This window comes from Zingiber officinale, chromosome 1B (assembly GCF_018446385.1).
Source record: "Zingiber officinale cultivar Zhangliang chromosome 1B, Zo_v1.1, whole genome shotgun sequence".
Classification (NCBI taxonomy): domain Eukaryota; kingdom Viridiplantae; phylum Streptophyta; class Magnoliopsida; order Zingiberales; family Zingiberaceae; genus Zingiber; species Zingiber officinale.
In genome coordinates, this window is record NC_055986.1 from 27668150 (window position 1) to 27681708 (window position 13559).

General features: G+C 38.0%; 1 protein-coding gene across 1 annotated transcript in view; it reads left to right on the forward strand.

Annotated features, from left to right (window-relative positions):
• Window positions 1-9412, forward strand: part of LOC122053873 (transportin-1-like) — a 44371-nt gene extending 34959 nt beyond the window's left edge. The window contains exons 22-29 of the mRNA XM_042615796.1: window positions 25-87; window positions 161-235; window positions 3979-4050; window positions 4114-4238; window positions 8439-8490; window positions 8574-8642; window positions 8720-8779; window positions 8860-9412. Of these exons, the coding sequence (XP_042471730.1) occupies window positions 25-87; window positions 161-235; window positions 3979-4050; window positions 4114-4238; window positions 8439-8490; window positions 8574-8642; window positions 8720-8779; window positions 8860-8943 (600 nt within the window). The 3' untranslated portion in view covers window positions 8944-9412. The remainder of the gene's footprint in view (window positions 1-24; window positions 88-160; window positions 236-3978; window positions 4051-4113; window positions 4239-8438; window positions 8491-8573; window positions 8643-8719; window positions 8780-8859) is intronic.
• Window positions 9413-13559: the final 4147 nt, after the last annotated feature.

Consider the following 13559-nt stretch of genomic DNA (forward strand, 5'->3'; position numbering starts at 1 on the left):
TTATTTAATGCTTGTGCAAGTCAGGTTTGCCCAAAGCACTTGTATCCTCGTATAACAGATTTCCTAAGGGTTGCTGCTGAGCAATTGGTACAAAGAAATTCTTTCATTAAAATGAGAAATAAGCATCATAACGACTTCTGACTAATTATAATTATGGCAGAGTATCACTGCAGTTAAGGAAGCTGTGTCAGTGGCAAATAATGCTTGTTGGGCCATTGGAGAATTAGCTGTTCAGGTTGGTTGAAATGGAAAAATGCACTTTAGATGATTTTTTATTTAATATGTTCTGTCAAGCATAATTTTGCTTATCCTTTGAAATTATTAAGCTATATCATCATGTGGCAAGTCAACATTGAAAGCTTTTGGATGTTTACCCTCCAAAATTAGACTAACTGGGTGTTTATCAAGCTTGCGGTATATCTATAACAATAACATTCATAGTTTTGGTCACTAGAGCGACTAGATGATTGCTTTTGTGCCAGGAAAGCATGCCAATAGTATCAGGGTTGGATTTATTCCTGAACATGTCAATTGATATGATGATTGTCCCGGTTGACTCTGATGTAGCAAAATTTGGCTAGCCATGTGTAATGGTTGTTAGTAATTTCAGCTTCAATTTGGATTGTAATACAAATATATGATTCCCTTTCAGTAGTAGGAGAGCATGCCAAAAATATTTCTTAATATGCCAACTGATATGTTGATCGTACTAGTCAATTGTCATGAACCGATTTTCGGATTGCTATTTGTCGTGGTGGGCATTAGGTTCAATTTTAAATTTTGAGAGACAGAAGAGAAATTGTAGTATGTTGCAAATACTTAGTTGCTAAAGTGATTGTGTTGGGTCTCACGTGAGTTGGATCGCTAGAGGGGGAGAGTGTGAATAGTGTCTGAAAATAAAAATGATTTCTCTTGCTGTGATTCCAACAAGGACACAAAATTCATTAGTTGTGGAAACCAAAACAATACAATGATCTAACGTGGTTTGTTAGCCCCCAAGCTCCTAGTCCACGACATATGATCTTGTACGCAGATCACACCACCATAATCCTCTATTTTTCTCTCCTTCGGTAATGTGTTGGAGGCGGAGAATACAGAAGTAGTTGTTAGCAGTATAGAAGGTTTGCAAAGGATAACAACAATTAGGCTCAATGTAAAGAATAATATGGTTCTTTTTAGATGAATTGAATGCCAGAGAGATGTCTTCGGTTCAAGCCTATGATATCTTTAGATAACCTCCTCCATGAAGTACTTTGCTAGCATCGAAATGCTGACATGACACACTTTGGTTCACTAAAAATGCACATTTGGTCAACCAAACACACTTGAAACTTTAGCAAGGACCACTTCTTGTGAAGACTTAGTGCTGATTTTCTGTTTTTGGTTAACCAAGTTGTCAGAGTTGGTCGACCAACTCTAGCGAAGTTTTATCTTTGTGTGAGCTGCTACTGTTTCTACATGCGTCCATTTGATCGACCAAGTTGCACCACTTGGTCAACCAGCTCTGGCCGAATCCTACGGCTCTGATCCATACGACCGATTCTTGTATTTGGTTGACAAACATCCTCCATCTAGTCGACTAATCTTGACCGGTTCCTCTAATTTGATATGTGACTTTGGTCAACTACCCTGTTCGTCAACTAAATTGTTGGTCCACAAAATCTCCCAATCTAGTCGACTAACTCTGAAGTATGAATGATTTTGTTGTGACTCCTTCCACTTGCATTGGTCGACCAATAGTCAACATATGGTCGACTAAACACATGGTCAACCAAACATTGACCATTGGTCGATCAAATCAAACAACAGTTTAAATTAAGTTCCTAGTCACCTGTTTCAGTCAACTGACCATTGGTTGACTATTTCAGGTAGACTGTTAATTCTAACTTGGCCCATCTAACTCTGGCCAATCATATGCTTGCCCACCGTTGGCTACAAGAACACAAATCAGTCTAGATATGAAACCTATAACCATTACCTCTAAATACATTGAAAATCTAACAACCACTTATGATCAAACGCTGAACATTTCAATTGACAATGTACATGTGACTAGAAAATGAAACATAGACAAGAAGCTCCAATCTAGAAGAAATAAGGGCTTCCACCTTGGTCTGCTGAAGAAGTTCTCATTTAAATTGCTTGACTGGAGGACACTTTTAGAGTTATAGCTCTATTGATTTATTGCAAATCACATTGTTGCAGTTGAATCGTGTTGCTGAGACATGAGTTTTGAAGTTGCAACAACCTTGAGAATATAAGGAGAAGAAAGTTCGTCTTCTATTGTTGGAACCCTTTGTAGTCAACGCCACTTGGGTACAATTGCCATCTATGGCATTAGTAGTTAACTCCCACTTGTGTCAGAATCGTTGCTTGCACAAAATTTTCTTCATTTTTTCATACTTTGGCTCATTGGTTGTGCAAATGCCCTTTGTTGTTGCTCTTAATTTGACCACCATGGAAATGTGTCCAAATGATATCTTCTAGTTTGTCTCCACTAGTCAATCTAAGGTCCTCCTTGTTAATTGGACTCATTGTTCGTTCAGTAGAGTTCATCCTAAATCAAACCTGGTTTGGTTAGAAATCACAATAATTGATAAGTACTAAACACGTAATAGTAACAAAATATTTTATATTTCACATTACTACCAATAAAATGAAATTCACAACAAAACATGTCATAAATTTAAATTTTAAGAAAACACAATTAAATATAATTAGTGTCATGCTACAATATAGATAATATAACTAATTTCTAATGAACTAGCAACTTATAAAGAAAATTGATTTTTTTTTCTATAGATCTAAGCCTCTAGGTGGTGCGCTTGGGCCAGTTAGGAAGTTCATCTGTGTTGCCTAGGTAGTCCATCTAGGCCGCCTAGACCACCTAGGCTATCTACTATGTAAAAGATTTGGCTAGTAAGAGTCGCCTAATACCTAGTCAAAGTGGACCCTTGGTAAATCCACCTACACTGCCTTTTAGATCAATCAATACACCCAATTAGATTAAAATTGGGGCCCAAATTTAATTTAAGTCTAATTATGTTTGATCAAATCAAAATTGAGCCATACATGGATCATCATTAAGTTTGATTTAGGACTTAACTATTTACTGGTAGGAAATCAAATATGATATTTGCAACCATGGATTAGAATGTTGTTCCATTTCAGTTGGCATGATGAAAACATATTGTTTTGCCACATGAATCAAAACAAAACAAGGTCAACACGCATGAGACCAACCTTAACAGGCTGTCACTTGCGGCTCGTTGATTCTTGCTACTGATTGCCTCCGATTCACTTTCCAATTTATATAAGTTGCTAAGAAAACTACATTGTTACTGCTACAAAACATCAAGTGATGAAAACTAGATGAAGCCCCACTGCACTATAATCTAAAACGTCAGTACTCTAAATCCACTATTTGTTAACCCACGAATCTATAAACCCTTTAAACTTAATCCTAGTCTCCATCTATCCCGCCCTTATGATCTAACAATGTAGGCTTCCATCCAGATCATTGCTCCGTTAGCAAGCAGAGACAAATCCTCCATGGTCATTAAATAGGTTTTCCTCTTGTAGACAAGCCAACTAGGGTTTGTTTTCATCTTCTTTCTAATCAGTGTGCACCAAATGTCATCACATTGGCATGACACACACAACATTATCTTTCCAGATGGGGACTGCCCCTGCTTGAAATGGTATCTAACCTTCAAACCTTGTTTGCAATTGGAATACACAATCATAATTCAAACTTGAAAAATCTAAACAAGAAAACAACCCCTTAGTTAATGTTTGGTCATAGCTGTTTGCTTCTTAGTTTCACTATTATTTGCCACAGGAACAAGTTACTGATTACTTTCTGCAGTTTATATGTCCTTAACTGTTAAGTGTTGTTTGCATATAAAAGAATCATGGCCATATCTTTCATGCAACATCATTAGCTCTATTCCATTTACTTCTCTTCCTAAATTTCAGGTTCATCAAGAAGTAGCTCCAATTGTGTTAACAGTAATATCATCTTTGGCTCATATTCTTCAAAATGGAGAGGTGAGTTGTTGTCTCTCAATTTTTTCCTCGTCTTCCTTCTAAATCTTTTGTTTATATATATAGGGGTTGAACAAATCATTGCTCGAAAATAGTGCCATCACAATTGGGAGGCTTGCATGGGTTTGTCCAGAACTGGTGGCCCCCCACGTTGAGCATTTTATACAGTCATGGTGTATCACTTTATGCATGTAAAATCCTCTTACATTTCTAATAAATGTCTTCTATGCTTTGTGCCAAATAACCATCTCATCGTTTTCCATTTTTTTTCTCATCTCAATACCTATCTTAATTAATTGTTTAGATGGTATTTCTCCCGAATTACTTGGATCAACCAGTTTTCACTGTCTATGCTTTAGTTCCACTGAAAAATCATCTTATACTTAACTGATCATTTGTCTGAGATATTCCTCTTTTGGATACTATAGCTACACAGGTGATATGCTTTTCTCATGTATGCTGTGCAAGCTACATAAAGAGTTGGTTCTTGCATATTTTATGTTCTTCTCATGCACCTTATGCCGTCTTCATAGAGAGAAAATTGGCTTGCATTTTTTTCCCCAAATTACCATCATACAGAAGATCATCTTACTATTAGAAGTTTTTTTTCCCCTTGTGATGCAATGTGGGGAAGAAACCTTTGTTAATATAGAAGTTCCTTTTTGGTGAAACTGCACCGTTACCTTATAATTTGCTCAAGATATACATGCTCCTGATTATGAGCAGTCTTGGAGTTATTAAAGGAACTAGTCTAAAAGTCTAAGAATCTCTCAGATAAGTGATTAATTCCATAACTAAAAGTTTAAGTTATTTTACATACCAAAGTTCAGTCTTTAAATCAAACTTTGTTGTCTCTAGATAAAAGAACATAACTGAAACAAACATGGTTCACAATAACTTGATCAAGTTCATGAATAATTATTGCTGTCAATTTTGTAAGTAAAAGGAGTATCTAGTAACTATATTGATCTTAATAAAAAAGTACAAAATTAACATTGGGGTTTACATCAAGGATCAAGATTCAATTCTAAGGTTTTATTCAACATAATTACTTCATAAACTTATTAGTCATATCCAAGAGAAATTTTCATCATACAAAGATTATTGTGTTAATCAATGAAAATATCATTGGTAGTATAAGTGATGGGTGGTTAAAACGGAGAGAATGCTTTTGGAGTCTTGTGTGATTGTGATGTCTCCATATGCTAAAAGGAAAATTCTTTAATATTGTAGTACGATTTGTCATACTTTATGAATTGTTGTGTTGGAAGATTAAGAAACAACACATTTATATGCTATTGTAGCAGAGATAGAATGCTTGTATGGATGTGTAAAGTTACTTAAAATGTTAAAATAAAAAAAGTACTAATAGTTGAGAGTGATTTACTGATTGTCTGTAGCTCTAGTGAATGATAAAATGTGAAGAAATAGATTGAAATTATATGAGCTTATGCAAATAGATACTATATAGTTAGAAGAGCATTTCATAGAATTTAATGGAGGATAAATTCATGTAGTTGATGTCAAGTATTTGAGAGAAACATTGTTTGATGATGATTATGCTAATTCATGTAGTTGATACCACATATTTGAGAGAAACATTGTTGGATGATGATTATGCTAACTGATGAGAGTTGAGTTAAAGCAAAATGAAAACTTGAGTTATTTACATGCTTTTGGAAATCAAGTTGAAGTGAAGTGGAAAGAAGATTGAATACATGAAATGTAACTTCCACAAAAAATTATGAAAGGTTAAATTGCATGGATAAGAATATTGGCTAGGTTTTTGTAACTTGGTTCATCATTCAAAAATAATGAGAATTGAGGATTGAATCTATAGGTATATCCTATGATTTTCACATGCACCTTTCAATTAGGATGTGAAGTTATTGGTCTTAGTGTGACCTCACAGTTGTGAGCGCTGATACAAATTTGTAGGTTGTTATTATCATGGTACTATTGGAATACCAAATTGCTAGTGATGTGATACTTATCTATCATCAGTTGCTAGAAACATGCAACCACTTACAAGTTATGAAAGCAAGGAACAAATGAAAAGAAGAAGAAGAAAGAAACAAAAATAAGAAGTTTGGACAGAACACATTTTACAATAGTTCGACAACCTTATCCATGTCCATGACCATATGTAGATTTCTACTATGCCATTGTCAAACATACCCTAAAAGTCCTCAATATGCATACACTAGACTTTTGACACATCTCTGCTACACAGCATTAAGATGATTAATCCCTCTTATAGACTGCAAGGAGTCTAGGGCATACATACTTAACTGATCCCTTGTAACCTGTAGCTTATAACACTGTGTTGTTATAAGATCTTCAGAAGTTTTGGGCTGGGTATACTTTTTTTGGTAATCGTATCCAACTCTTCGAACCGACAAATCCTGGAGGTGACCGGCCCGGTCCTATGGAAATTTCCCACCAGCCACTAGGGTAAATCTAGGAAGCACACGTGTTAAGCACACAACGTTGAACATTCGCTGCCCGAAACCCACTGTAGGCATAATTTCTTTTTTGGTGGAGATTCGAACTATGATCCTTCAGTTTGTGCCACTGTGCACCTGACCATGGCGCCATGCCCCAGGGCACTTTGGGCCGGGAATACTTGAACCAAGAACATTAGGTCCAAAATCATCAGGTTAGGGTATCTTGGTCTAGAGACAATATGTTTGTACAATATTTATTGCAAGAACATCTGCTTAATTCAGTTGCTTGGGAAAGTCATCAACATACTGCAGACATTGCATAATTTTCCTCTCTGCCTTGGATGGAGGTCACTGCCCTGCTGGCTGCTGCTCTTCAACAGAAGGGTGCCACCAGTTGCACCCTTGACAAGTTAACTAAGGATCTTGACTCTGGAGATATTGCAGAGTACCAGATTTCATTATGTCGATTAATATCCACACCTCCGTTGCAGGGTTTAAAATGTAATTTATGCAAGAAATCAGGTGTTTCTGTGATAGATTGTAAGACTAGAGAAAATAAATGAAGGTAGTATGTATATGTTCATAGTCAATCTTTAGATTCATAGATTAATAAGATTTAGAGGGTCAGAGGTATATGATGATAAATTAATTTATTGCCATTTTAATGGTAGTATATCCTTACATAGGATTCAACTGCTGAAAGATTAATATGACACAGTTCATATAGATGGAATCAAAATTGAACATTTTGATTAAAGACCGATCTCCAACATATGGTAAACTAGAACTGTCCCCTACTGTTATTAAATTAATAAAACATTCTTAGAAGGAAAAAAATAGGTCAGTGGATCCAATGCCTGTACATTATTGTAGTGACACATACTGGTACATTGTTGTACCAACGCATACTAGAATGCTGTTGTACAGGTATGCTAGGCTCCATATAGCTAGAATCACCATTTAAAAAAAGTGTGCTACTTCAAATCAAGTAGTTTGTATTTTGGTCATTTATGGGAATAGTGTTTGAATCACTGGCAGAGGTATATTGTATCTTGTTGCTCTTGTTGTGGATCAAAAGTTGATTAGAAATCTATAAAAAGAATCATGTTACGTTTTCTATCAGTGACTGGATTTATAATGATAGATATATTGGTATGGTTTTCAAAATGTCGTAGCAACTAAACCTGGGTTCCTGTCTAATGATAATCCTAGAGGTGTAAATAGGGTGTTTCTGACAAGAAGTGTCATGCTTCTGTGTGTAGCTTGCTAATTTTCTTTGAGTTAAATATTTGGGATTTAAAAACTAGACTGGCTTGTGCCTAAATTTGATAACTATATTTATAAAACTAATAACCAACTTACTGCTTACTACATTGAGATCCCAAGAGACAGCCACTATATGAGATGAGTGGATCAATCAATGTAGTTGCAAGCTTGCAACAACTTCAATTGAATTATTTCCATAAAAATCTGGTTAGGGTCGTTGAGAAAAAATAAGGATGAAGATAAATTGAAATAGACAAAGAAAAAACAAAAATTTCAATGATACATGTTTTCAGCGGTAGAAAGAACCAAAATCTCAATGATATAATAAAGAATAACTTCTAATTCAGTGGTCACAACTTTTTGGGCTTCTGAATAATCATCTTGCCATTGTTCCATAATGAAACACATTCATAATAAGATTTTTTTTTTTTACTTTGTTATGCTCTTGCTTTTAGAGTCTTCAGTATGTATTGGATTTTTGAGTGTTGGTATGTTTTGCACCTAAATACTTGTGTCACATCTTGCTTATAGTAGATTTCACCAAATGTTTGACCTTTAGAAATGACAAATTGATTACTTCAAACTTTTACTCTAATAATTCTTTATAAAGATGATAGCCTATGGTTAATCCATATTCATTATCTGGCATCTTGGTGAGTGATGGTTTTTCGTTTACAGGATACGGGATGATTATGAAAAGGAGGATGCATTTCGAGGGCTATGTGCAATTGTATGGTACCTTTTTTGTTTATCCGATCTTTTCATGATGTTACTGAGTTGTGCTTACATACAAATTGTCTGTTACATCTGTAGGCTAGAGCCAACCCTTCCGGCACTGTGAGCTCACTTGGTTACTTGTGTAAAGCTGTTGCAAGTTGGCATGTAAGACCTTATACCAAAATTAATGATATCAAAATCATAACTTAGTTCATTCTTTGACCTTTATTTTCATCTCTCAGGAGATACGAAGTCAAGATTTTCACAATGAGATTAGCCAAGTTTTGCATGGGTACAAACAGGTATAAGATCATTCTTTTGCATGCCATCTGTTTTCATTTTATTGTCAAATTAACTTTCCAAATGAGAATCCTTCTAATAGATGCTCGGAAAAGAAACATGGGAACAAGGCATGTCCACGTTAGAACCGCCAGAGGTGCAGAGATTGTCAAGATTTGGAGTATAAATAACACCCAAGGAAAATGCTCCTCACTGGTTTTTGTATTTCTGTGTTGCGTTTGGGTCAGAAGAGTGTTTCTTGGTAGGAAGAATGCTTATACGACATTGTGCACATCTGAGATAAGATGAGAAAACATCTATTGTTGTGTGCGCTTACAATCTTCCAGTTCTGGTAACGGCCCTTGCAGATTGATTCCTACCAAGAAAAAGGGGTTACGTCCAAGGGTCGTGGTTGTGCGTTGGCTGGGCACTTTGAGAGTTTTTATCGTGTTTGTTGTATGCTCATAATGTCTTATTATATTTTTCAGTGGGCTGTTTTTATTTATAACTCCACTGATTTATTTGATGGCATTCATCAAGTTGTCCAAATTTGACGTGTATCAGTTTTCAAACTTGAAACATTTCCTCGAAAGAATTTCTGTATTAGATTGATATCCATTATTTGACGATTTCGTGGCAAACACTATGCTTGTTTATATCAATCGCTACTGTAATACTTAGTTTGATATGCTTTGGTCGTTGAAGTTTATTGCACTTTTGCTTTTCTCCTGTAATAAAATATTTGATGCTAAAGCATACTATGAAGTCTTCCTGCACTCAGGGGGAGTTTCAATTTTAAAATTATCATGCCATAAAGATATTCGCTAGCTGAAAACATGCACACTTTTATTTTGAAATAATGCTACAATCATATTATTTTTTACACCAGTGTTTAGATTTATTTATTTATCTATGTGGTTATTGGGTTTATTGCATGCCTCGTTATGTGTTTGCACTCGTACTCTGTTTCGTAAAGAGAATTATTTTTGGAAGAATTTGATTTTATATATTAATATCTTAGGTATTCAATTATTTAAGGAAATAAAATTTTTCTTTCAAATTTAAAATTCTGATAATCGTTACACAAAGTGATTTCCTTAATTTTAAAAAATATATATTTTAAAACTATTTTAATATCAATCCAATTTCACGCTCCATTAGACATGACCCACCGTTGAAATTATTAGATTTTTTATATCTTATTTGCATTTTTAATCTTTTTTTAAATAATCAACTAATTACATTAGTGACTCCTTATGATCCTACACACCCTAAAAGAAATAGATTACGAAATATATTTGTCCAGTGCAAGGAATCATTAGGAGTCATCTATCGCGTTGTTCGTCCATCTAACGATCATGTAAGATAACAAATCTCTTAGTCTCTTCGGATGAATCTAGTGGTTAGTGCATGAGGTGTTGTCATCATGAGATCTGGAGTTCGAATCTCGATAAAGTCGAGGTAAATGCTTCATTTATGTGCTAGTCACTATTCCAAAAGCTAGTAATTGTCCGTGATTTACTTCCTCCGTGTTAGTCCTGTGACGAGTTGATGGAGACGTGATGTATTAGTTAACAATTAGATATTAATGTAAATATTATTAATAGAATAAAAAAATGGTCAAAGTGGGAAAAAAAGTTAAATAAAGAATAATATCATCATAGCGTGCGAAACCATACTGTTAAAATTAATTTGTATAAAAATTTAATTAGTAAAAAAAATAATATACTTACAAAAATATTAGAAATTACAAAATGAAAGTAAAAACGGAGAAAAATTGAATAACTGAGTTGATGCGGCGATAGAGGGAGATCTATTTGGCACGGGGTCAATTATTAAGGTGGAGGTCAAAATTAAGGTGGTCAACGTCCGGATGTCAAAAGGTCGAACGGAGGACGATTGCAACGACCAGTCGGGTCAATCAAGGCCCGACCGGCGAGAGACATGCCCAAACCGACCTCCCGTCCAGAGCAACAGGACGCTAAAGGAGATCAGATAACTTGTCTGAATGGGGGAGAGCATGTTACTACACAGTCATCACAGGGAAAAACAACTGAGTCTGACAGAGCAGAAGAGTCTCGGTCGAACGGCTACCCCGCTCAACCAAGCAGTGACACTTGGTCATGGACGGAGCGAAGGCGTCCCGGCCGAATGGCTACTCCACTCGGCCAAATAACGAGACCACCGTAGTATCTCTCGACATCTTTTTGGGAGATAATGTCGCTGACACGAAGCATGGTCGACAGGCGGATCGTACGACGGAAGCTTCTACCGTCTTGTCAGGGATATGAATGTCTTGTTAAGGTATGGTGTTAGAGGTACTTTCCTGATAAGTCCTTTCATAGGACATATTGGAGAACGTGCTCATGCCTCGAGAAACATGCTCGTCGCCCACCGAGGCTTTATATAAAGGGGGGGTCTATCACTGACGGAGGTACAGGTTATTCACTGTTTGTGTCTACGTTACTGTTGCTCCGCTTTCCTTCTACACTTCCGGTGACTCACTTGAGCGTTGGAGGGCCAACGTCGGGAACCCCTTGTTAGGACCTTGACATCCGCTAGGGGGGTGAATAACGTCTCACCCAAATCGTCGCTTCGTATGCTTGTTAGTGCACAATGGAAATACAAAACAAATCTAACAAATAGAAAGCTAAACCTAGAGGCAATAACCAAGACAATCAAACCTCTAACACGTTTATGTAATGTGGTTCGGAGATCACTTACTCCTACTCCACGGCTGTCCGTAAGGTGGACGATCCCGATCCGTCAGTGGATGAGTCCCCGGAAAACCTCCGGCTAGCTCGACTAGCTCCTTGTGGGTGGAGAAATTTCGCCACAAACTCGCACAAGCTCTTGATCACTCAAGAAGATCTTGGAGACTCTAATAGGGGTTAACCACCTCTATTTTCGTCAACCTTAACCAAACATCCAATGCTTGGTTATATAGGCCATAAGTTGGAAAACCTCACCTACCTGTCGACTACTAAAACCACCAGTCGACTGCTAAAACCATCAGTCGACTGTCCTCTGTGGAGATTCGACCGTTACATCCCAACGGCTCGATACCAATCGATTGCTAAAACTAGCAGTCCATTGCTCCACACTAGTCGAGCGAACAGAAGCATTCTGTTTGCTCCCAGTCGATTGCCCAGTCGACTACACCAGTCGAATGGTGAAAACAGCAGTCGACTGCTACATTAACTGCTATAGTAATTGCTATAGTAACGTTACAGTACTGCTACAGTAACACTACAGTAAACCCAAATTCTAGGATTTTACCCTCGAGTACATTCACTCAGCACTCGTCCTCGCCCGACGAACCTAGACCTAGCCTTCTAGCCTCCTCCATCAGCCTTGTGCCCCTTGGATACCTCCCCATCCTTCACGTCTTGCCTTCTGGGACTTCCATCGGCCTTGTCATTATTGTCGGGTCTTCCTTTGCCAAGAGGTCACACCTCCGGGACTTCGTCCATTGCCAAGTCACACTTGGACTTACGCTGCCAAGACTACATGCTTGGACTTACATCGCCAAAACTCGTCCTTGGACTTTCCTCCTTTGCCAAGATCACACTTGGACTTTTCTTGTTGTACCTGTATCCTGCACACTCACAATGCATATCAAATACAACAATAAACTTAACTTAAATCTTTGGCCAAACATCAAAACCTAGGGTACTCAGATTGCTCTAACACCCCTTCCCTGGTTCAGCACTGACGTGACTTGTTTTGCAGAGCGGAGCGAGGTCTATAGCCTATTAGCGAAGCCGCATCATCTTCAGCTTTCCACCTTCCCTCTTTCGGACAGGATCATTTTGGCATTGTCTGTGGGAACGTAGCCTGTATCCGAACGAGAAGATGGAGGATGTTGGACGATTCATCACGGTGACGGTGATGCTGACGTTGACGCAAGAGGAGCTCGACATGCTAACACAAGCCTGAGCGACAAAGATAGTGGAGCAACAACAACAATAGGCGTTGGCCGAGCTTCAAGTGCAGGAACTCGCAGCATCAGCCGTTGGTCGACAGGCTGAACACGGTGACTGAGCAGACCAAATATCCGCTCGAGGGAATAACAAGAAGCCGATTGACACGTATGAGGAAGCGTCCAATGCGCCAATCTCCTTCCACCGAGCGCTATTCAGGACCCCATCGGAGGAACGAGGTCAAGTGGACAAGGATCGGGGATCTTTATCGAACGATGCACTCGTTCGGGATGCAAGGAAAGGGAAGGCACCAAGGGATGATGATTCGTCCGAGCGGATTAATCAACAATTTTTGCAAGGGATTTTGAACGATTCCTTACTGGCACTACACTCCGCTGGCGATTGAAAAATACAATGGAACTACTGACCTGGATGACCATCTGGCCAAATTTGACAACAAGGCCACACTTCACCAGTACACCGACGGGGTGAAGTGTCGGGTCTTCCTCACCACCCTCTCTGGATTAGCGCAATGTTGGTTCAAGAGATTGTCGATCGACTCCATCCACAACTTCAAGGACTTTCGAGCAGCATTTCTATACCATTTCGCTAGTAGCCGTCGCCACTAGAAGACGAGCGTAAACTTATTCTCACTGAAGCAAGGCCCAGGGAAGCATTGAGGGCCTACATCCAGTGCTTCAATCAGGTAGCAATGGACATCCCAGCTGTCTCCTCATATGTATTAGTGAACACCTTCACTCAAAGGCTCACCGAAGGGGAGTTCTTCCGATCGCTCATTCGGAAGCTACCGAGGGACTTCGACCACTTGCAAAGGAAGCCCACAGAGTACATAAACGTGAAAAAAGCTCAAGTGACCAGA